At 43.5% G+C, this 21814-nt stretch overlaps 1 protein-coding gene across 2 annotated transcripts in view; it reads left to right on the top strand.

Moving 5' to 3' along the window:
- Window positions 1-457: 457 nt before the first annotated feature.
- The window catches only part of LOC141171998 (sialic acid-binding Ig-like lectin 13), a 71130-nt gene continuing 49773 nt past the window's right edge, over window positions 458-21814 (top strand). For both annotated transcript variants that reach the window (XM_073655756.1, XM_073655755.1), the window contains exons 1-3: window positions 458-604; window positions 9264-9380; window positions 19578-19961. In XM_073655756.1, coding sequence (XP_073511857.1) covers window positions 9338-9380; window positions 19578-19961 — 427 coding nt within the window. In that variant the 5' untranslated portion in view covers window positions 458-604; window positions 9264-9337. The remainder of the gene's footprint in view (window positions 605-9263; window positions 9381-19577; window positions 19962-21814) is intronic.

Here is a 21814-nt window from a genome sequence, read left to right as displayed (position 1 = left end):
CTGGTGGTGACTATGCGGACTCTTTCTAGGTTCCTCTCAGCTGATTTATGACCACATCAAAGTTGAATATGCAGAGAAACAAAAGAGACAGTAAAATCAGGGAGCTTTGGTCATTATAAATATATAGAGAGAAAGAAAAATTAGTTTTCAAACGAAATTATAAATGACTGCTATAATATTCCCTCTAGGCGGGAGCTATAGCAGTGAAGAATAGAACCATTTAACTCTGCTTCACTGTTTTTTTGGGTTATTTGGCAAAAGAGCCAAAAATGGAATTCTACAATTTTTTGCGCGTTACATGACCTGATCACGTGTTAAAATCTACAATATATAAAATATAATTAATGCTACCACAATAGAAAAGTGTTGTATACTACATAAAACAAATGAGGAGAGGACACTTTAGTAAAACAAAGAGGAAGCGAAGGAAGAGCGGCCGGGAGGAAATTACAAAATAGAAACATTAAGCAATGAGTGACAGAAAGATCATAGTAAGCAAAGCAAGAGGAAGAATCCGGAGACAGAAGAAGAAACACGGTACAGAAGGACAGAGCGGAGATCAGCGATGCCGGCTCTATACTCCTGATATTATAGACTTTACAAGGTGAGTGCAGATTGTTCTCTACCTTTATATATAGAAGAGAGAAGCTTCTATTTGTTCTATTTAATCTAAACCAGAAAGAAAGCGCAGGATATTACAAGACTTACATCAGATATTTTTATAGATAGCAGCGCAGTATGGGAGTATAGGCTGCAAGAAAGGGAACTATGATATGTCATGGACTTCCATAGCCCCCACCCTGGACGTGCCCCATCCATCATTACTACAGTCTCTATCTCTACTGTACACTTGCTTTGGCAAAACTAATATGTATTTAGTCCTGACAATAAAGCTTCTTTGAATTTGAGTTTGATAGATGATAGATATAGATAGATAATAGATCGAAAATAGATAATAGATAATAGATAGATATACAGGGTGGTCCAAAAGTAGGTGGACAGAAAGTGTAATAAGGTTATGAAGGGGGAGATTTATCAAACACTAAATTGCAGCCGCCTGTCTGGATCATCCTCCAATAAACCATGAATTAGACGTGGATGATAAGCTTTCCACCCAATAGATTTCAGGATTCGCATGATAGAAGCTTGTGAAATTCCCAATACCAAAGAGGCTCTTCTGGTGGACTTTTTTGGACTCCGAACAAATATTTCAGCAACAAGTTGCTTATTATCTTCTGGACAGACTGTTTTGGGTCGACCAGTTTTTGGAGCATTAAGGATTGAGCCAGTGGCATTGAATCTGTCACGAATGCGGTAAATGGTTTCTCTCTTTGGGGCTTAAGTACCAAATGTTTCAACCTAATTTGCTCTAATGGTTTCAGCATTTTGAGATTTCCAAAACTCTGTTAAAATCCATTTTCTTTGATCTGTGTTTAAATTATTTGCCATTATGTGTTATCTGAATTATCTGAAAAGAAAACAGATTTGGGGGAGATCTATCTGTGAAAACTAGATCTGTGAAACTGGCTTAGTTGCCCTTAGCAACCAATCAGTTTCCACCTTTCATTCTCCAAAGAGTCTGTGAGGAATGAAAAGTGGAATCTGATTGGTTGCTTAGGGCAACTGAGCCAGTTTCACTTTACACCATGTTTGATGAATCTCCCCCTTCATAACCTTATTACACTTTCTGTCCACCTACTTTTGGACCACCCTGTATAATAGATAGATAATAGATAGATAATAGATAATTGATAGATAATAGATAGATAATGGATAGAAAATAGATAGATAATAGATAGGTAACAGATAGATAATAGATAATAGATAGATAATAAATAGGTAATAGATAATAAATAGATAATAAATAGATAATAGATAGATAATAAATAGATAATAAATAAATAATAGATAAATAATAAATAGATAATAAATAGATAATAGATAGATAATATATAATAGATAGATAGATAAATAGAAGATAGATAATAGATAGATAATAGATAGATGATAGATAGATCATAGATAGATGATAGATGATAGATAGATGATAGATAATAGATAGATCATAGATAATAGATAGATAATTAACAGAGATAATATATATTAGACAGATAATAGATAGATGATAGATAATAAATAGATAATAGATAGATAATAAATAGATAATAGATAGATAATAGATAGATTATAGATAATATATAGATATTAGATAATAAATAGATAATAGATCGATAATAGATAATAAATAGATAATAGATAGGTAATAGATAGATTATAGATAATATATAGATAATAGATAATAAATAGATAGATAGATAGATAATAGATAGATAATAAATAGATAATAGATAATAAATAGATAATAAATGTATAATAGATAATAGATAGATAATAGATAGATAATAGATAGATAATAAATAATAGATAGATAATAGATAATAGAAAGATAATAGATAGATAATAGATAGATAATAGATAGATAATAAATAGATAATAGAAAGATAATAGATAATAGATAGATAATAGATAGATAATACATAGTAACATAGCTTTTAAAGTTGAAGGAAGACTAAGTCCATCTAGGTCAACCCATAGCCTAACATGTTGATCCAGAGGAAGGTAAAAAAAAACATATGGTAAACACTGAGCTCCACATTGGGGAAAAAAATTCCTTCCCGACTCCATACGACAATCAGACTAGTTCCCTGGATCAACGCCCTATCAAGGAATCTAGTATATATAACCTGTAATATTATACTTTTCAAGAAAGACATCCAGGCCCTTCTTCAATTTTAGTAGTGAATCACTCATTACAACATCAGGCGGCAGAGAGTTCCATAGTCTCTCTGTTCTTACAGTAAAGAATCCCCGTCTGTGATTATGATTAAACCTTCTTTCCTCCAGACGTAGAAGATGCCCCCTTGTCCCCGTCTCTGGCCTCAGAGTAAAAAGATCAGTAGAAAGGTCTTTGTACTGTCCCCTCATATACTTGTACATAGTAATAAGATCACCCCTAAGCCTTCGTTTTTCCACAGTAAATAACCCCAAGTGTAATAACCTGTCTTGGTATTGCAGACCCCCCAGTCCTCTAATAACCTTGGTTGCTCTTCTCTGCACCCGCTCTAGTTCAGCTATGTCTTTCTTATACACCGGAGACCAGAACTGAACACAGTATTCTAAGTGTGGTCGCACTAATGACTTGTATAGAAGTAAAATTATGTTCTCCTCATGAGCATCTATGCCTCTTTTAATGCATCCCATTATTTTATTTGCCTTTGCAGCAGCTGCCTGACACTGGCCACTAAACGTGAGCTTGTCGCCCACCAATACACCCAGGTCTTTTTCAGTGACAGTTTTGCCCAGTGTTTCACAATGAAGCATATAATTATACATTTTATTTCCTCTGCCCAAGTGCATTACCTTACATTTATCCCCATTAAATATATAACAGATAATAGATAATATATAGATAATAGATACGGTTGTGCTCAAAAGTTTACATACCTCGGCAGAATTTTTCCTTTCTTGGCCTTGTTTCAGTGAATATGAATGATAACAAAAAAACTTTTTCTCCACTTATGGTTATTGGTTGGGTGAAGCCATTTATTGTCAAACTACTGTGTTTTCTCTTTTTAAATCTTAATGACAACCAAAAACATCCAAATGACACTGAATCAAAAGTTCACATACCCCAGTTCTTAATATCGTGTATTGCCCCCTCTAACATCAATGACAGCTTGAAGTCTTTTGTGGTAGTTGTGGATGAGACTCTTTAATTTTTCAGATGGTAAAGCTGCCCATTCTTCTTGGCAAAAAGCCTCCAGTTCCCGTAAATTCCTGGGCTGTCTAGCATGAACTGCGCGCTTGAGATCTCCCCAGAGTGGCTCAATGATATTGAGGTCAGGAGACTGAGATGGCCACTCCAGAACCTTCACTTTGTTCTGCTGTAGCCAATGACAGGTCAACTTGGCCTTGTGTTTTGGATCATTGTCATGTTGAAAGGTCCAAGTACGTCCCATGCGCAGCTTCCAGCCTGATGAGTGCAAATTTGCCTCCAGTATTTGCTGATAACTTTTACCAAGTTCCTGTGCCTTTGTAGCTCACACATCCCCAAAACATCAGCGATCCACCTCCGTGCTTTACTGTAGGAATGGTGTTCTTTTCATCATAGGCCTTGTTGACCTCTCTCAAAATGTAACGTTTATGGTTGTGGTCAAAAAGTTAAATTTTGGTCTCATCACTCCAAATTACCTTGTACCAGAAGTTTTGAGGCTTGTCTCTGTGCTGTTCGGCATATTGTAGGCGAGATACTTTGTGACATTTGTGCAGTAATGGCTTTCTTCTGTCGACTCGACCTTGCAGCCCATTATTCTTCAAGTGCCTCCTTTTTGTGCATCTTGAAGCAGCCACACCACTAGTTTTCAGAGAGTACTGAATTTCAGCTGATGTTATTTGTGGGTTTTTCTTTGCATCTCGAACAATTTTCCTGGCAGTTATGGCCATACTTTCTGTTGGTCTACCTGACCGTGGTTTGGTTTTTACAGAGCCCCTGATTTTCCATTTGTTAATCACAGTTTGAACACTGCTGACTGGCATTATCAATTCCTTGGATATTTTTTGTATCCCTTTCCTGTGCTATATTTTTCCCGTAGATCTGTTTACAATTCTTTTGCTTTCCCCATGACTCACAATCCATAAATGTCAGTGGCTGGATGAAAGATGCAAGAGTTTGTCTGGATCCCAAAAACTCACTCAGCTTTTATGCACACACACTGAATACAAGCAAACAGGTCACAGGTGAGGATGTTACCTTCAGTAGCCATTCAAACCCATTTGTGTCAAATTCTGTGCATGTTATCAGGCCAAAATCACCAGGGTATGTGAACTTTTGATCAGGGTCATTTGGATGTTGTTGGTTGTCATTAAGATTTAAAAAGAGAAAACAAAGTAGTTTGACAATAAATGGCTTCACCAAACCAATAACCATAAGTGGAGAAAAAGTTTTTTTGTTATCATTCATATTCTCTGAAACAAGGCCAAGAGAGGAAAAATTGTTCCAGGGTATGTAAACTTTTGAGCACAACTGTAGATGATTGATAGATAATAGATAGATAGATAGCTAGATAGATAATAGATAGTGTGAGGCAGTGACCGGGATCGTATGTGAGGGACGTTATTTATCCCCCAGAATGTGTACAGAGAACTATTAAATCCATTGGAGTGCATGGCAGTCACAAAATCACCTGCGGCTGCAATGCAGGAATGAAGGTGAGCATTGACCTGGTCAGGCTATCTGGCTAAGGCAGATTAGTAAAACCCAGCAGGGCCTTCATTTCTTGGCGGAGGCTACAGAAGACATGGGGCAGCCTCCTCCCTCCAACCCAGGTTTTCCAGTGGCTCTTACCACAGGTCCTTTAAAAACCCTGCATTAAGGATTAGTGTTGTTCAGTGTTGGGACCTGCTACAAACATAGCAGGAAAGCTTGGCAGGCCTGTGTGTAGCTGAACCCACACTTGGGAAGGCTCTGCACCCATCAGGCTCTGACCCTGGTGGAGAATGCAGGTATTGTGACTGAGGAATACTCCACCAGCAGCTGCATGACCACAATCCGGCCTGCCACCTTTCAGCCCAACCCTGTGGACAAAATGGAGGAGCTTTTAAGACAATTGGTCCTCATGCAGCGGCAGCAGCAGGAGCAGCTCAAGCAGCAGCACACCAATAAGCTGATCGTGCAACAGCTCACAGCCCTGCGGGAGACGCCGACGGCACCAGCCCCGGAACGTCGAGAGGCCTGGGACAAGGTTCGCTCAGCGTTGAGGAAGATGGGACCGGAGGATAACGTGGAAGCCTTCCTGACCATTTATGAGCGCACAGCAGTGCGGGAAAACCTACCAACCGGCCAGTGGGCAGAAGTGGTGGCTCCGTTTATGGACGGCGATGCCCAAAAGGCCTACTTCGACCTCAGTCGGGAGGACGCCCAGGACTACCAGAGGCTCAAAGGTGAAATCCTTGCCAGACTGGGGGTCAATACATACGTGAAGGCTCAGAGTGTATTCTCATGGGCCTATGTGGAGACCCACCCCTCCCGGTCTCAGGCTTATGACCTTTTGCAGCTGGTAAACAGATGGCTCCAGCCTGAGTTTTTGATTCCAGCCCAGATGGTGGAGAGGGTGTTGGTCGACCGGCTGGTGAGTACTCTGCCGGCCGCTATCCAACGTTGGGTAGGGCAAGGGGACCCCAGCACCCTCGACCAGGTGGTCAGCCTGATCGAGCGCTACTCGGCCACTCAGGACTTTATCCAAGACTCTGCCCCCTCGCGCCGATCCCTGCCAACAAAGGAACCAGGAAAGGAGTCGCGTCCCTCTGCTGAGGACTGTCAGCACCATACCCATGCTGAAGGGGTACCCCGGAGTGAGAGTGGCAGGAGACCGGTTCCCTCCCAAACGGTCATAAGACCTAACAGTACCTCCAGCATTAGGTGCTGGCGGTGTCAGGGGCCGGAACATGTGGTTGCTAACTGCCCGCATTCTCCACCAAGCTGTAAGGCGGCGATGTACACATCGTGCAGTAACTGAGGCAGGGACCCAAGCAAGTCCAACATAAACAGCTTTATTCAGCAACTCACGGGTAAACAGAAAAGTCCTCCGGTTCGCAGCTGGGTTAACATGAGTCCTTAAACAATGGTTGCCGTGGGCTGCGGCTGCGCCGGGATGCTCATAACCTGACGGGTGCAGAGCCTTCCCAGGTGGGGGTTCAGCTACACACAGGCCACCGAGCTTTCCTACTATACTGCTAGCAGGTCCCAACACTGAGCAACACTAATCCTTAGTGCAGGGTTTTTAAAGGACCTGTGGCAAGAGCCACTGGAAAACCTGGGTTGGAGGGAGGAGGCCGTCCCACTGCCTTCTGTGGCCTCCGCCAAGAAATGAAGGACCTGCTGGGTTTTACTAATCTGCCTTAGCCAGATAGCCTGACCTGGTCAATGCTCACCTTCATTCCTGCATTGCAGCCGCAGGTGATTTTGTGACTGCAATGCACTCCAATGGATTTAATAGGTCTCTGTACACATTCTGGGGGATATATAACATCCCTCATATATGATCCCGGTCACTGCCTCACAATAGATAATAGATAATAGATAGATAATAGATAGATAATAGATGATAGATAATAGATAGATAATAGATAGATAATAGATAGATGATAGATAATAGATAGATAATAGATGATAGATAATAGATGATAGATAATAGATAGATAATAGATTGGGCAGCATGGTGGCTCAGCGGTTAGCACTGCAGCCTTGTAGCGCTGGGATCCTGGGTTCAAATTCCACCAAGTACAACATCTACAAGGAGTTTGTATGTTCTCCCCGTGTTTGTGCGGGTTTCCTCCAAGTACTCAGGTTTCCTCCCACACTCCAAAGACATACTGATAGGGAATATAGATTGTGAGCCCCGATGGGTACAGTGCCAATAATGTATGTAAAGCGCTGCCGAATATGTTAGCGCTATATAAAAATAAAGATTATTATTTAGATAGATAATAGATAGATAATACTGTATATACAGTGGGGGAAATTAGTATTTGAACCAATGCTGTTTTTGTAAGTTTGCCCACTGACAAAGACATGAACATTCTATAATTTTAAGGGTCGGTTAATTTTAACATTGATAGATAGAATATCCCAAAAAAAATCAAGTATTTAATTCCTCTGGCAAACAACACTTAATACTTGGTGGCAAAACCCTTGTTGGCAGCACAGCAGTCAGACATTTTTTTGTAGTTGATGATGAGGGTTGCGCACATGTCAGGAGGAATTTTGGTCCACTCCCCTATCCCTATGTTGATCATCTCTAAATCATTAAGATTTTGAGGCTTTCACTTGGCAACTCGGAGCTTCAACTCCCTCCATAAGTTTTCTATGGGAATAAGGTCTGGAGACTGGCTAGGCCACTCCATGACCTTAATGTGCTTCTTTTTGAGTCACTCCTTTGTTGTCTTGGCTGTATGTTTTGGGTCATTGTCTTGCTGGAAGACCCAGCCATGACCCATCTTCAATGCTCTTACTGAGGGAAGGAGGTTGTTGGCCAAAATCTCACGATACATGACCCCATCCATCTTCCCTTCAGTACAGTGCACTTGTCATGTCCTCTTTGCAGAAAAGCAAATTGTAATGTTTCCCCCACCATGCTTCACAGTTGGGACAATGTTCTTAGGGTTGTACTTATCCGCCTTCTTCCTCCAAACATGGCGAGTTGAGTTAATGCCAAATAGCTAAATTTTTGTCTCATCTGACCACAGCACCTTCTCCCAATAACTCAAAGAATCATCCAGGTGTTCATTGGCAAACTTCAGAAGGGCCTGCACATGTGCCTTCTTGAGCAGGGGAACTTTGTGGGCACTGCAGGATTTTAAACCTTTAAGGCGTAATGTGTTACCAATGGTTTTCTTGGTGACTGTGGTCCCAGCTGCCTTGAGATCATTAACAAGTTCCCCCCGTGTAGTTTTAGGCTGATCTCTCACCTTCCTCATGATTATGGATACCCCACGAGGTGAGATTTTGCATTGTGCCCCAGATCGATGTCGATTGACAGTCATTTTATATTTCTTCCATTTACTTACTATTGCACCAACAGTTGTCTTCTTCTCACCCAGTGTCTTACTTATGGTTTTGTAGCCCATTCCATCTTTGTGCAGGTCTATGATCTTGTCCCTGACATCCTTAGAAAGCTCTTTGGTCTTGCCCATGTTGTAGAGGTTAGAGTCTGACTAATTGAGTCTGTGCACAGGAGTCTTTTATACAGGTGACTATGTAAGACAGCTGTCTTTAATGCAGGTAACGAGTTGATTAGGAGCGTCTAACTGGTCTGTAGGAGCCAGAACTCATAATGGTTTTTGGGGATCAAATATTTATTTCTCACTGCAAAATGCAAAAAAAAATATCTAATTTATACAATGTGATTTTCTTGATTTTTTTGGGGATATTCTATCTCTCAATGTTAAAATTAACCTACCCTTAAAATTATAGACTGTTCATGTCTTTGTCAGTGGGCAAACTTACAAAAACAGCAAGGGATCAAATAATTATTTCCCTCACAGCAGATAATAGATAGATAGATAGATAGATAGATAGATAGATAGATAGATAGATAGATAGATAGATAGATAGATAAATTACATAGATAGATAGAGTAGTTTTTTTACTTTACTCCTAAAGTTCAACAGAACAGACAGAAAGTGAAATATAATTTGTTCCATAGATTCTACAATCCATCCAACATCTCAACCAAAAGTTCATCTCAGTATAAAGAAGAGGCACATAAAGCCCCACACCATGAGGATCAGTATTTTGGTTATCCTCCCTCTCTTCTGGAAAGGTAAGTCCTCCATACTGATATCTTGGATATGGTGTAAGGTGAGGTTTGTTTAGACACATTATAGATCACACAGCTTTTTCTGCCTGTTCCGCAGACGTTAATGTTCCACTGATGTTTGGATACTCTTTAGTTTTTGGCAATTGAACAAATAGATAAAACATAAAAGTTTTATTATATGAGATTAATTTACAATCATAACCCCAGATCCAGGAAGGCAATGGCCAATTTTTCTTTAAAAAATAGCAACTTGTTCTTAGCCATCAGGGTTTTCCTGGTGAGAAGTTACAATATTTTTTTATATCTTATTTAATAAAAGTTTTATGTTTAACTGTTCCAGTGAGAGCTGGAGACGAAAGACCTCTCCATATATTTGTGAATTATGTGCCTATTAGTGTTGAGCGAACATGCTCGACACTGCTCGGTACTCGCCCGAGCATCACGCTACTCGGGATGTTCGGCGAGCACCGAGCATTTCTGCGTTACTCGGGCGGGAGCTCGGGTCTCCGCCCTGCATGTTTGGCGCTCTTTACAGAGCCAATGAACATGCAGGAATTGCCAGCCAGTCACTGTAATGCCGCAGCCATGTTGGTTGTGGGCATTACAGTGATTGGCTGGCCGCACAGCGTCACCTCGAGTATTTAAAAGCGGGCGCCGCCATCTTGGACACAGTCGCTCCGGATTAGACAGTGTAGGGACAGCGCTGCTGATTTAGGGAGGGATATATAGTGCGAAATAGGTAGTATAGGGTCTGTAAAGACTGCTAGATCAAACAAACAGTCCTTCTCAGGACTAATATCCATCCCAGATATCAGGCAGGCAGGCTGTATAGGAGACGCAGTGGTTATACCAGCAAACGCTGCATTACAGTCCTGTGTGCTGCTCCTGTTGCTGAAATTGCTGGACTTAGCTCCAGGTCTCAGGGGACAGGAAAAATCCTTTTTTTTTCATCTAAATCCTCTTTTTTTTTTCTCCTTCACACTGTACAAATACCCATCTTATTAACCTTTTGGTGTCCCCCCCACCAAAAAAAAAGCGTGTCTCTGATTTTTCGGACACAAATATATCTGTTGAAAATAGTCAGGTGTAGGCTAGAGAAACAGAAGTGTTGTTTTGCACTTCCACGGTTCAAACCTCTGTATTATCCACTTATGTGCCATTTGGTATCTAAAAAAACACAGTTTGAGTGTGTCGCTCACTGTTCAGCCGCAATTATATCTATTTAAAAAAGTCTGGTATACCCCAGTAAACAAAAACTGTGATTTTGCCATCCCATGGTAAAAAATCTCTATTATTCAGCTTTTGGTAGTTTTTTCCGTAAAGAAAAACAGTAGTGTCTCCTGACTGTTGTGACACAAAAATATATCTGTTGAAAATAGTCTTGTGTAGGCCCGAAAAATCCCAGTGTGGTTTTGCAGTTCAACGGGTCAAATCTCTGTACTATCCAGTTTTGGGCCTTTGGTATCTAAAAAAACACAGTTTGAGTGTGTTGCTCACTGTTCAGCCGCAATTATATCAATTTTAAAAAGTCTGGTATACCTCAGTAAACAATAACTGTGGTTTTGCCACCCCACGGTAAAAAATCTCTATTATTCAGGTTTTGGTATATTTTCCGTAAAGAAAAACAGTAGTATCTCCTGACTGTTGTGACACAAAAATATATCTGTTGAAAATAGTCTGGTGTAGGCCCGACAAATCCCAGTTTGGTTTTGCAGTTCAATGGGTCAAATCTCTGTACTATCCAGTTTTGGGCCTTTGGTATCTAAAAAAACACAGTTTGAGTGTGTCGCTCACTGTTCAGCCACAATTATATCTATTTAAAAAAGTCTGGTATACCCCAGTAAACAATGACTGTGGTTTTGCCATCCCACGGTAAAAAATCTCTATTATTCAGGTTTTGGTATATTTTCCGTAAAGAAAAACAGTAGTGTCTCCTGACTGTTGTGACACAAAAATATATCTGTTGAAAATAGTCTGGTGTAGGCCTGACAAATCCCAGTGTGGTTTTGCAGTTGAACAGGTCAAATCTCTGTACTATCCAGTTTTGGGCCTTTGGTATCTAAAAAAACACAGTTTGAGTGTGTTGCTCACTGTTCAGCCACAATTATATCTATTTAAAAAAGTCTGGTATACCCCAGTGAACAATAACTGTGGTTTTACCATCCCACGGTAAAAAAATCTCTATTATTCAGGTTTTGGTATTTTTTACGTAAAGAAAAACAGTAATAGTTTCTCCCTGATTGTTCAGATTGTTTAAAAGAGTCGGGTGTAGGCCAGAGAAATAGAACTGTGGTTTTCCTCTTCCACGGTTCTAATTTACTTTTTATTACCCTTTTTCCATTGATAGTGCAAGTGTAAGCTATTTTACTTCCTTTACAATGGGCAAGGCGCGTGGCACGGGACGTGGAAGTGGACGTTCTGGTGATGGTTCGTGCAGAGGACGGGGCCGTGGCCAAGGTGAAAATGTGCCACAACCAACAGCCACATCTTCTCGCTCCCACTTCTTGACCGAATTACTAGGGAAGCACAGAACAACACCAGTATTGAGAACTGATCAGTGTGAACAGGTTATTAATTGGATAGCAGATAATACTTCCAGTTACCTGGGCACAACCACCTCCGGTCTGTCTTCCACACGGTCAACTCTTAGTAGCCGTGAGTCTCGACCGCATACTCCTCCTCAGCCTGATGCTCCTTCCTCCCACCATGCCGCGTGTCGTCAGACAGCAATTGATCCCACACTTGGACACTCTGAAGAGCTGTTCACTGGTCCATTTCCAGATTTGTGCCCCTCGCCTGATACGCTTGAAGTGGTGGAAGAGGAGATCCCATGTAGCGATGCCCAAATATTTGAACAGCCATGGCCACAGGAAGTCGACGCTGGCAATTTGTCACAAGAGGTGGACGATGGCGAGACACAATTGCCAGCAAGTGAGGAGGAGCATCGTGGTGCGCAAGTGGAAGAGGAGGAGGTGGTGGATGATCTAGTAACTGACCCAACATGGCAGGAGGACATGCAGAGTGAGGCCAGCAGCACACAGTGGGAGGGAGGCAGAGTACCACAACAGGCAGGAAGAAGCAGTGTGGTGGCCGCAGACAGAAGGCGGGCAACTCTTCCCCGTAACACCAACACGAGGGACGTTGCCAGTACAACCGATAGGTCTTCCAGAGTCTGGGATTTTTTTAAAGACTCTGCTGATAACCCCAAAAAGGCCATTTGTACCACCTGCCAGGCCAGCATCAGCAGGGGTGTCAAAACTACCAGCCTGACCACCACCAGCATGATCAGGCACATGGCAGCAAAGCACCCGACTTTGTGGGGCAAACCCAGGGTCCACGACCAGTGTCAGCGGGTGTCACCACTGCTTCTTCCACTGTTGTGCATGCAATAGAACCCCCTGTTGTGTGTGCAAGGCAATCCCCTGTCCATACTGCATGTAAAGAAGCCTCCTCCTCTCAGTCTTCACTTGTTATGGCAGTTTCTCAAGAAACAGCATCAACGTCCACGTCCACGTCCCACCGCAGCGTTCAATTGTCCATATCCCAGACCTTTGAATGAAAGCGAAAATTCGCAGATAATGCCCCACAGGCCACAGTCCTAAATTTGCACATTTCACGACTGCTTGCGTTGGAAATGCTGCCTTTTAGGCTGGTGGAGACGGAATCCTTCCGCAATCTTATGGCGGTGGCCGTCCCTCGGTACTCGGTCCCCAGCCGACACTATTTTGCCCGGTGTGCCATCCCCGCACTACACAAGCTCGTGTCCCAAAGCATCTGCCATGCCCTCAACAACGCAGTTACTGGGAGAGTCCACCTGACAACGGACACGTGGACAAGTGCTTGTGGCCAGGGACGGTACATCTCTCTGACGGCACACTGGGTAAACATAGTGGAAGCCGGGACCCAGTCTGACCTTGGGATGGAAGACGTCCTCCCCACACCGAGGATTGCGGGCCCTTTGTCAGTCATAGTTGCCCCCACAGTGTATAGCTCCTGCGCATCATCCTCCTCCTCCTCCTTCTCCTCATGTTCAGCCTACATCTCAGATATCACCACATCAGTTACAAGCTGGAAGCACTGCAGTACTGCCTCCACCAAGCGGCAACAGGCTGTGCTGAAACTCATAAGCTTAGGTGATAAACCTCACACTGCTTGTGAGTTGTGGACAGCTGTGAAAGAGCAGGCAGACCTGTGGCTGAGACCGCTGAACCTACATCCCGGCATGGTCGTGTGTGACAATGGCCGTAACCTGGTGGCGGCTCTGAGGCGAGGTGAGATCACACACGTAACATGCCTGGCTCAAGTGCTTAACCTTGTGGTTCAGCGGTTTCTTAAATCGTACCCCGAGTTGCCAGATCTGTTCGTGAAAGTACGCCGCCTGTCAGCTCATTTTCGCAAGTTGGCTACAGCTTCCGCCGCCCTTGCTGTGTTGCAGCAGCGTTTGCAGCTTCCGGCACACCGACTGGTGTGTGATGTCCCCACACGTTGGAACTCTATCCTCCACATGTTGCAAGGGATTTGTGAGCAGAAGAGAGCAGTTGTGGTGTACCAGATGCAACAAGGCCGTCGATATTCAGGTCAGACTCCACACATAAGTCCTCAGGAGTGGACCTGGATGTCTGACATGTGTACCATCCTGACAAACTTTGAGGAGGCCACCAAGATGGTGAGTGGCGATGACGCCATCATTAGTGTCAGCATCCCACTTGTCTGTCTTTTGCAACACTCTCTGCAGAGAATTAAAGAGGAGGCATTGCAACCAGAGTATGATGAGATGGATCAAGAAGCCGTAGTTGGCGATTACACACAGCCCAGCTTCATCTCATCCCAACATGCATTGGGGGACAATGAGGGTAGGAGGAGGAGGAAGAACAGGAGCTGTTATCATGCGCTGTAGACGGTAGTACCTGTACAAGTGTCATATTGTCGGTTCAGCGTGGGTGGCCTGAGGACAGGGGAGAGGAGGAGGAGGAGGAGGAGAGCATGGTCAGTCGTCATCTGGGTGAGGACTCGGAAATCTTGCCCGTTACCAGTCTGGCACGCATGGCTGACTATATGTTACGCTGCCTTAACCGTGACCCTCGCGTTGTCAAAATGTTGGGTGACAGTCATTACTGGTTGGTGACACTTTTAGACCACTGCTACAAGGAGAACTTTCACTCTCTTATTCCTGAGGTGGAGAGGTCTACAAAAATGGGGCAGTACCAGAAGACCCTTGCTGCAGAACTCTTAAAAAAATTCCCATCTGTACATGCTAGCGGCAGAGGTCACAGTTCGTTGCCCAACCAAGGCATACAGGCGAGAGAGATGCAATTCCAATCCAGCAGAGGCAGGGGAACACTGTCAACGTTCTGGGACAGATTTCTGACACCCGCCCAGCTTACAGGCCCTGAGGCGCGGGGTACTCTCACAAGGAGTGGAAAGTTTCAAAAGATGGTGAGGGATTACCTTGCCGACCGTACTAGCGTCCTCAGTGATTCCTCTGTGCCTTTTAATTATTGGGTATCCAAGCTGGACACTTGGAATGAACTCGCTCTGTATGCCTTGGAGGTCCTGGCCTGCCCTGCCGCTAGCGTGTTATCGGAGTGTGTTTTTAGTGCCGCTGGTGGAATTATAACTGATAAGCGCACTCGTCTCTCAACTGACAATGCTGACAAGCTGACCCTTATCAAAATGAACAAGGGCTGGATTGGGCCAGACTTCTCATCACCACCAAATGACAGCAGAGTAACATAAAGTCAAATCCACTGTGTTATTTCGGGAGGTGTATTCACATGCACCGCTTCACACCCACACATGGGTATACGCTTCCTCATTTCGGCTGTTTTATGTTCTTCTCCATATCCTCAGCCTCCACCACCACTATACCACCAGGGTGCCAGCATTGCAAGTTCCTCCGCCCTTATTTTTGTCAGCTTTTGCTTGGAAGGCATAAGCAAATCCTATGGGAGACCCACTCCGCAATAATGGGACTTATGTTTGTAATATGCTGTACTGCATGGTTCTTGTAAGGGGCATTGCAAGTTGCTCCATCCTAATTTTTGGAAGCTTTTGCTTGGAAGTCATAAGCAAATCCTATGGGAGACCCACTCCGCAATAATGGGACTTATGTTTGTAATATGCTGTACTGCATGGTTCTTGTAAGGGGCATTGCAAGTTGCTCCGTCCTAATTTTTGGAAGCTTTTGCTTGGAAGGCATAAGCAAATCCTATGGGAGACCCACTCCGCAATAATGGGACTTATGTTTGTAATATGCTGTACTGCATTCTTCTTGTAAGGGGCATTGCAAGTTGCTCCATCCTAATTTTTGGAAGCTTTTGCTTGGAAGGCATAAGCAAATCCTATGGGAGACCCACTCCGCAATAATGGGACTTATGTTTGTAATATGCTGTACTGTATGGCTCTTGTAAGGGGCATTGCAAGTTTCTCCGTCCTAATTTTTGGAAGCTTTTGCTTGGAAGGCATAAGCAAATCCTATGGGAGACCCACTCCGCAATAATGGGATTAATGTTTGTAATATGCTGTACTGCATGGTTCTTGTAAGGGGCATTGCAAGTTGCTCCATCCTAATTTTTGGAAGCTTTTGCTTGGAAGGCATAAGCATATCCTATGGGAGACCCACTCCCCAATAATGGGACTTATGTTTGTAATATGCTGTACTGCATGGTTCTTGTAAGGGGCATTGCAGTTCCTCATAATTTTTGGAAAGCCTTCCATTCACTGCTTAGGCCAACAGTGCACAGGAGACCCAGTTGCTATAAATGAAAAAAAAGGTTTAGTTAAGGCCCTCTGACCTCCATGTCATTTCCAAGGGGCATTGGAGTGCCTTGAAATTTTTGGCAGGCATTGCACTCACTGTATGCCCTATAGCTGTGTAGCCGAACCGCTCCTTTTGTTACAGAAACATATCCTACAAGACATATCTGGTTGACTGGCCTGATATTGATGTGAATGGCCCCTGTTCCTCCTGCTCTTTCTCCTTTGCCACCACCTCATCCATCATTTATCACCTGAAGCTTTGTTTTAACGGGAGTCATAGAACTTGGTTAGTAGCAGGAAAACATCCAGCAATCCTCGGAGGAGGTAGGATATGAGCCAAAACGCTGACCACCTCAGGCCTAGCCGCTACTACATACATGCGCTTGCATTCCAACAAAACAAAGCAGATGCTAACTTCTATCATCCTCATCATGCTCCTCACCTTGGCACTCTCAACTCCCCTGATGGAGAAGCCAGGGCCACCAGAGGAGTCTGGTTGTCTGGTGGGCTCGGCCAATGCTACCCTAAAGCAGGCCAGGCTAAGAAAAGTGTGGGAAAGGTTACCGGGACAAATAGGGGTGGCTGGGGACCGAGTATGGACACGCTGCTGCCCCCTGGAGGCTGGGGAGCAAGCGGGGACATCCGGCCATCGGGCGGCTGGGGACTGAGTATGGATACCAGGCCGCCGACGCAGCCATGGCGTGGTGGCCAGATTCCGCCTCCACATGCCCAAAAGGCCCAATTTAAAGTGCAAGCAAGCAGTATGGTTTTGCAGCCTGGGGGTGGGTGGGTGGCAGGCTGCATAGTTGCGCTTGCATTGCAAGGAATGGGAGAGGTACAATTGAACACTGCCCTGGGACAAGGACTTGAACGGGGATAGTTGCAAGTCTGCAATGACAGGTGCAGGGTGGGAGGCATCTTCGCATGTACCATGAACAGGTGTTTGGCATGCACACACTACAGCGGAATAGGCTCTCCTTTCCACTAAATGCACTGGGGAGGGCACAGGTAATGTTTTGGTATACGCGCTTAATCTTATGTATAAGGCACACCAGGACAAATAGGGGCGGCTGGGGACTGAGTATGGATACCTCGCTGCCGAAGCAGCCATGAGGTAGTGGCCAGCTTCGGCCTCCTCCAAACTAAAAGGCCCCATTTAAAGTACAAGCTAGCAGTATTGCATTGCAGTCTGGGGGTGGGTGGGTGGCAGGCTGCACACTTACACTTGAATTAAAAGAAAACAAAGCAGATGCTAACTTCTGTCATCATCATCATGCTCCTCACCTTGGCACTCTCAACTCCCCTGATGGAGAAGCCAGGGCCCACCGGAGGAGTCTAGTTCTCTGGTGGGCTCGTCCAATGCTGCCCTAAAGCAGGCCGGGCTAAGAAAAGTGTGTGGGGGGATGTTCCAAGGAGAAATAGGGGCGGCTGGGGACCGTTTATGGACACCCGGCTGCCCCCAGGCGGCTGGGAAGCGTGTGTGGACACCCGGCCGTGGGGCGGCTGGGGACCGAGCATGGACACCCAGCCACCGGGCGGCTGGGGACTGAGTATGGATTCCAGGCCACCAACGCAGCCATGACGTGGTGGCCAGATTCCGCCTCCACATGCCTAAAAGGCCCAATTTCAAGTGCAAGCAAGCAGTATAGTATTGCAGCCTGGGGTGGGTAGGTGGCAGGCTGCATAGTTGCGCTTGCATTGCAAGGAATGGGGGAGGTACAATTGAGCACTGCCCTGGGACTAGAACTTGCACGGGGATAGTTGCAAGTCTGCATCTTCTGATGCGGCAAGGATCACTTCTGATGGGCACACTTTTAGACAGTGACCTGGGTGTCAGAGATGCTTCCAGGGGTCTTCCCCATGCTGTTCCCATGTCTTTTCAGCACTTTATGCATGTGTCACACAGCACATGGCCAGATAAGGTTGTAAAATGTTAAAATGACATTTCTCGGTGAATGCATTTGTCACGGTTGAAAGCAATACAAAAGTGCAAAAACGCATAAAAAGTGCTACTTGTGAACATAGCCCAAGGTGTGGAGGAGTATTTTTGTTTTTGGTTATTTATTTTACCTTATATACAAGTCTTTACCCTGGAAAAGAAATTGCTTAACATATTTCACAGGAAAAAAGTTTCAGTTTCGCTTTTGAACGTTTTATTGTGAGCCCGTAAAAGTGGCTTAATACCTCTGACCATGTTGTTGACAGCAGTGACCTGGGGGTCAGAAATGCTTCCTGGAGCGATCCCCATGCTGTCCCCATGTCATTTGAGCACTGTCACTATCGTTTTGGGCACTTGTTAGGCTTTCTACAGACTGCCGGGGGTGCCACCGCAAAAATGCTCGGGTCTCCCATAGACTAACATTGGGCTCGTTGCTCGGGTCGAGCACTCGAGTATCACAGCGAGCTCGGCCCGAGCTTCGAGCACCCGAGCATTTTAGTGCTCGATCAACACTAGTGCCTATATATTGATTCTGTGTTATACTGAGGATGCATGGGGGGCACGGATGGAATCATACTCCATCATGGATATAAAAATCACATAGTGCAGGTTCCAGCTGCCTTGCAGCCACTATAAGCAGCGATCTGAGCTATCTCCAATTGCTGCTGTTGACTATTTATATGCCACTGATAATCACTAGCAAACTGTATGATCCACACCTCTGTTCATGCACCCAATGTCGCTCCATCCGCCTTGTGATCATGCTACGGATGGGGGTCATAAATAGATGCATGGGCCAGGACAGCTGGGTGCCTGCTGAAGGTGCCTGACAATGGCCAGTGAAGCCTGGCCACAGGCTGGGCTTCATAGTAGACTGTTATTTTCACTATATACAGCAACACTGAAAACATTGCAATGTATTAAACAAATAATTGCAGATTCAAATTGCCTGTGGTGATCAAAAAAAAATATAATGGGAAAAAAAATTAAAACCATTTAAAAAATGTAAAAAAAAATCTATAATCAATAATCACCCCTTTTCCCCCAGTTAAAAATAATAACATTTAAAAAGTAAAAAAAAAAAGCATATTTGACACTTTCAGGTTCAATCTATGGAAATGTAAAACTTTTTAAAACCTATAGTAAACCTTATCAAAAATACAAAACCCCACGATGAAGGTGGTTTTGCTGGAATTCTAGTGTCGGCCAAATTGGGTGGAGATGGGATGGCCGACCACGAAACAGTGTGATGGAGAAGAGGTGATCTTCTTGAACATTGTGTACATCCGACTGCCTCTGATAACAGCAGGTTGGTGGGGGGGCCTGTTTTCGGACCCTCACCGATCTGATATCCTATAAAAGAAGTGGGCAATCCTTTTTTGTTGAGTTTTATTGAATTATGAATCAGATAGCGAATAGTTACAAAAACTCAATATATTTGTGATTTATTGGAAAAATAAAATTCCTGATATGTAACAATGACAATTTTCATCTTCCTACAGGTATCACGTGCCAGCTGGCGGGCTATTCTATCCGAGTGTCTCCTGATGTCGGTGTACAGGAGGGTCTCTGTGTGACGATTCCTTGCACCTTCATCGCTGACAGTAGAAAGACATTCAGTAATTCCACTGGATACTGGATACAGATATGGAAGAAGGAACCTTTATCTCCTTATTATATCGTAGCTACAAATAATAAATCAAGTAAGGTGCAAAAATCAAACTTCCATCTGACGGGAAATCCAGATACTGGAGACTGCACCCTGACCATCACTGACGCCAGGAAAGAAGATGAGGAGACGTATTACTACAGATTTGAAGAAAGTAAAGAGAGTAAAGTGAAATATGGTTATAACAAAGAAGCAACAACCGCCATTACTGTGACTGGTAAGTGTGAGGGTATCTGGCAGTATCGGTGAGATATAACTGTGCTGTGTATCTGCTCTGTGTCACTGTAGTACTACATGTTATATAACATCTAATATCACTTGTGCCACTCCTGATAAAGTATTTGCATCCTCCACATTATAACCATGTTATTCTATCACATTTTTATATGAACACAGTCCTGATTCATATATATATATATGTATATCCAGTGCCCAGAGTTAATGAGCATACCCCCTTTTAATAGTAAATTTTTAATCAATATCTCACTGAACACAAGATTTCAAAAATTTTGACAGGACTGAGATAGAGTTTTATAGCAGATTTTTTTAACCCATAAAATGAAAGAAAGGTTAACAATAATATACCTTTCATTACAAAATCTTCAGGTTTATTCAAATTAGTTGATGCATAATGAATATATATATACAGTACAGACCAAAAGTTTGGACACACCTTCTCATTTAAAGATTTTTCTGTATTTTCATGACTATGAAAATTGTACATTCACACTGAAGCCATCAAAACTATGAATTAACACATGTGGAATTATATACTTAACAAAAAAGTGTGAAAAAACTGAAAATATGTCTTATATTCTAGGTTCTTCAGAGTAGCCACCTTTTGCTTTGATGACTGCTTTGCACACTATATATACAGTGCTGGCCAAAAGTATTGGCACCCCTGCAATTCTGTCAGATAATACTCAGTTTCTTCCTGAAAATGATTGCAATCACAAATTCTTTGGTATTATTATCTTCATTTAATTTGCTTGCAAGGAAAAAAACACAAAAGAGAATGAAGCAAAAATCAAATCATTGATCATTTCACACAAAACTCCAAAAAAGGGCCAGACAAAAGTATTGGCATCCTCAGCCTAATACTTGGTTGCACAACCTTTAGCCAAAATAACTGCGAACAACCGCTTCCGGTAACCATCAATGAGTTTCTTACAATGCTCTGCTGGAATTGTAGACCATTCTTCTTTGGCAAACTGCTCCAGGTCCTGATATTTGAAGGGTGTCTTCTCCAAACTGCCATTTTGAGATCTCTCCACAGGTGTTCTATGGGATTTAGGTCTGGAGTCATTGCTGGCCACCTTAGAAGTCTCCAGTGCTTTCTGTCAAACCATTTTATAGTGCTTAGGAAGTGTGTTTTGGGTCATTGTCCTGCTGGAAGACCCATGACCTCTGAGGGAGACCCAGCTTTCTCACACTGGGCCCTATATTATGCTGCAAAATTTGTTGGTAGTCTTCAGACTTCAAAATGCTATGCACACGGTCAAGCAGTCCAGTGCCAGAGGCAGCAAAGCAACCCCAAAACATCAGGGAACCTCCGCCATGTTTGACTGTAGGGACCGTGTTCTTTTCTTTGAATGCCTCTTTTTTTTTCCTGTACACTATATGTTGATGCTTTTTTCCAAAAAGCTCTACTTTTGTCTCATCTGACCAGAGAACATTCTTCCAAAACGTTTTAGGCTTTCTCAGGTAAGTTTTGGCAAACTCCAGCCTGGCTTTTTTATGTCTAGGGGTAAGAAGTGGGGTCTTCCTGGGTATCCTACCATACAGTCCCTTTTCATTCAGACGTCGACGGATAGTACGGGTTGACACTGTTGTACCCTCGGACTGCAGGGCAGCTTGAACTTGTTTGGATGTTAGTCGAGGTTCTTTATCCACCATCCGCACAATCTTGCATTGAAATCTCTCGTCAATTTTTCTTTTCCGTCCACATCTAGGGAGGTTAGCCACAGTGCCATGGGCTTTAAACTACTTGATGACACTACACACGGAAGACACAGGAACATTCAGGTCTTTGGAGATGGATATGTAGCCTTGATATTGCTCATGCTTTCT

The sequence above is a fragment of the Phyllobates terribilis genome, unplaced genomic scaffold (genome assembly GCF_046119375.1).
Source record: "Phyllobates terribilis strain yellow unplaced genomic scaffold, ASM4611937v1 Scaffold_12__6_contigs__length_324123572, whole genome shotgun sequence".
In the NCBI taxonomy this organism is placed as follows: Eukaryota; Metazoa; Chordata; class Amphibia; order Anura; family Dendrobatidae; genus Phyllobates; species Phyllobates terribilis.
Note: the sequence above shows the minus strand (reverse complement) of the source record. Positions and strands in the feature narration are given on the sequence as shown.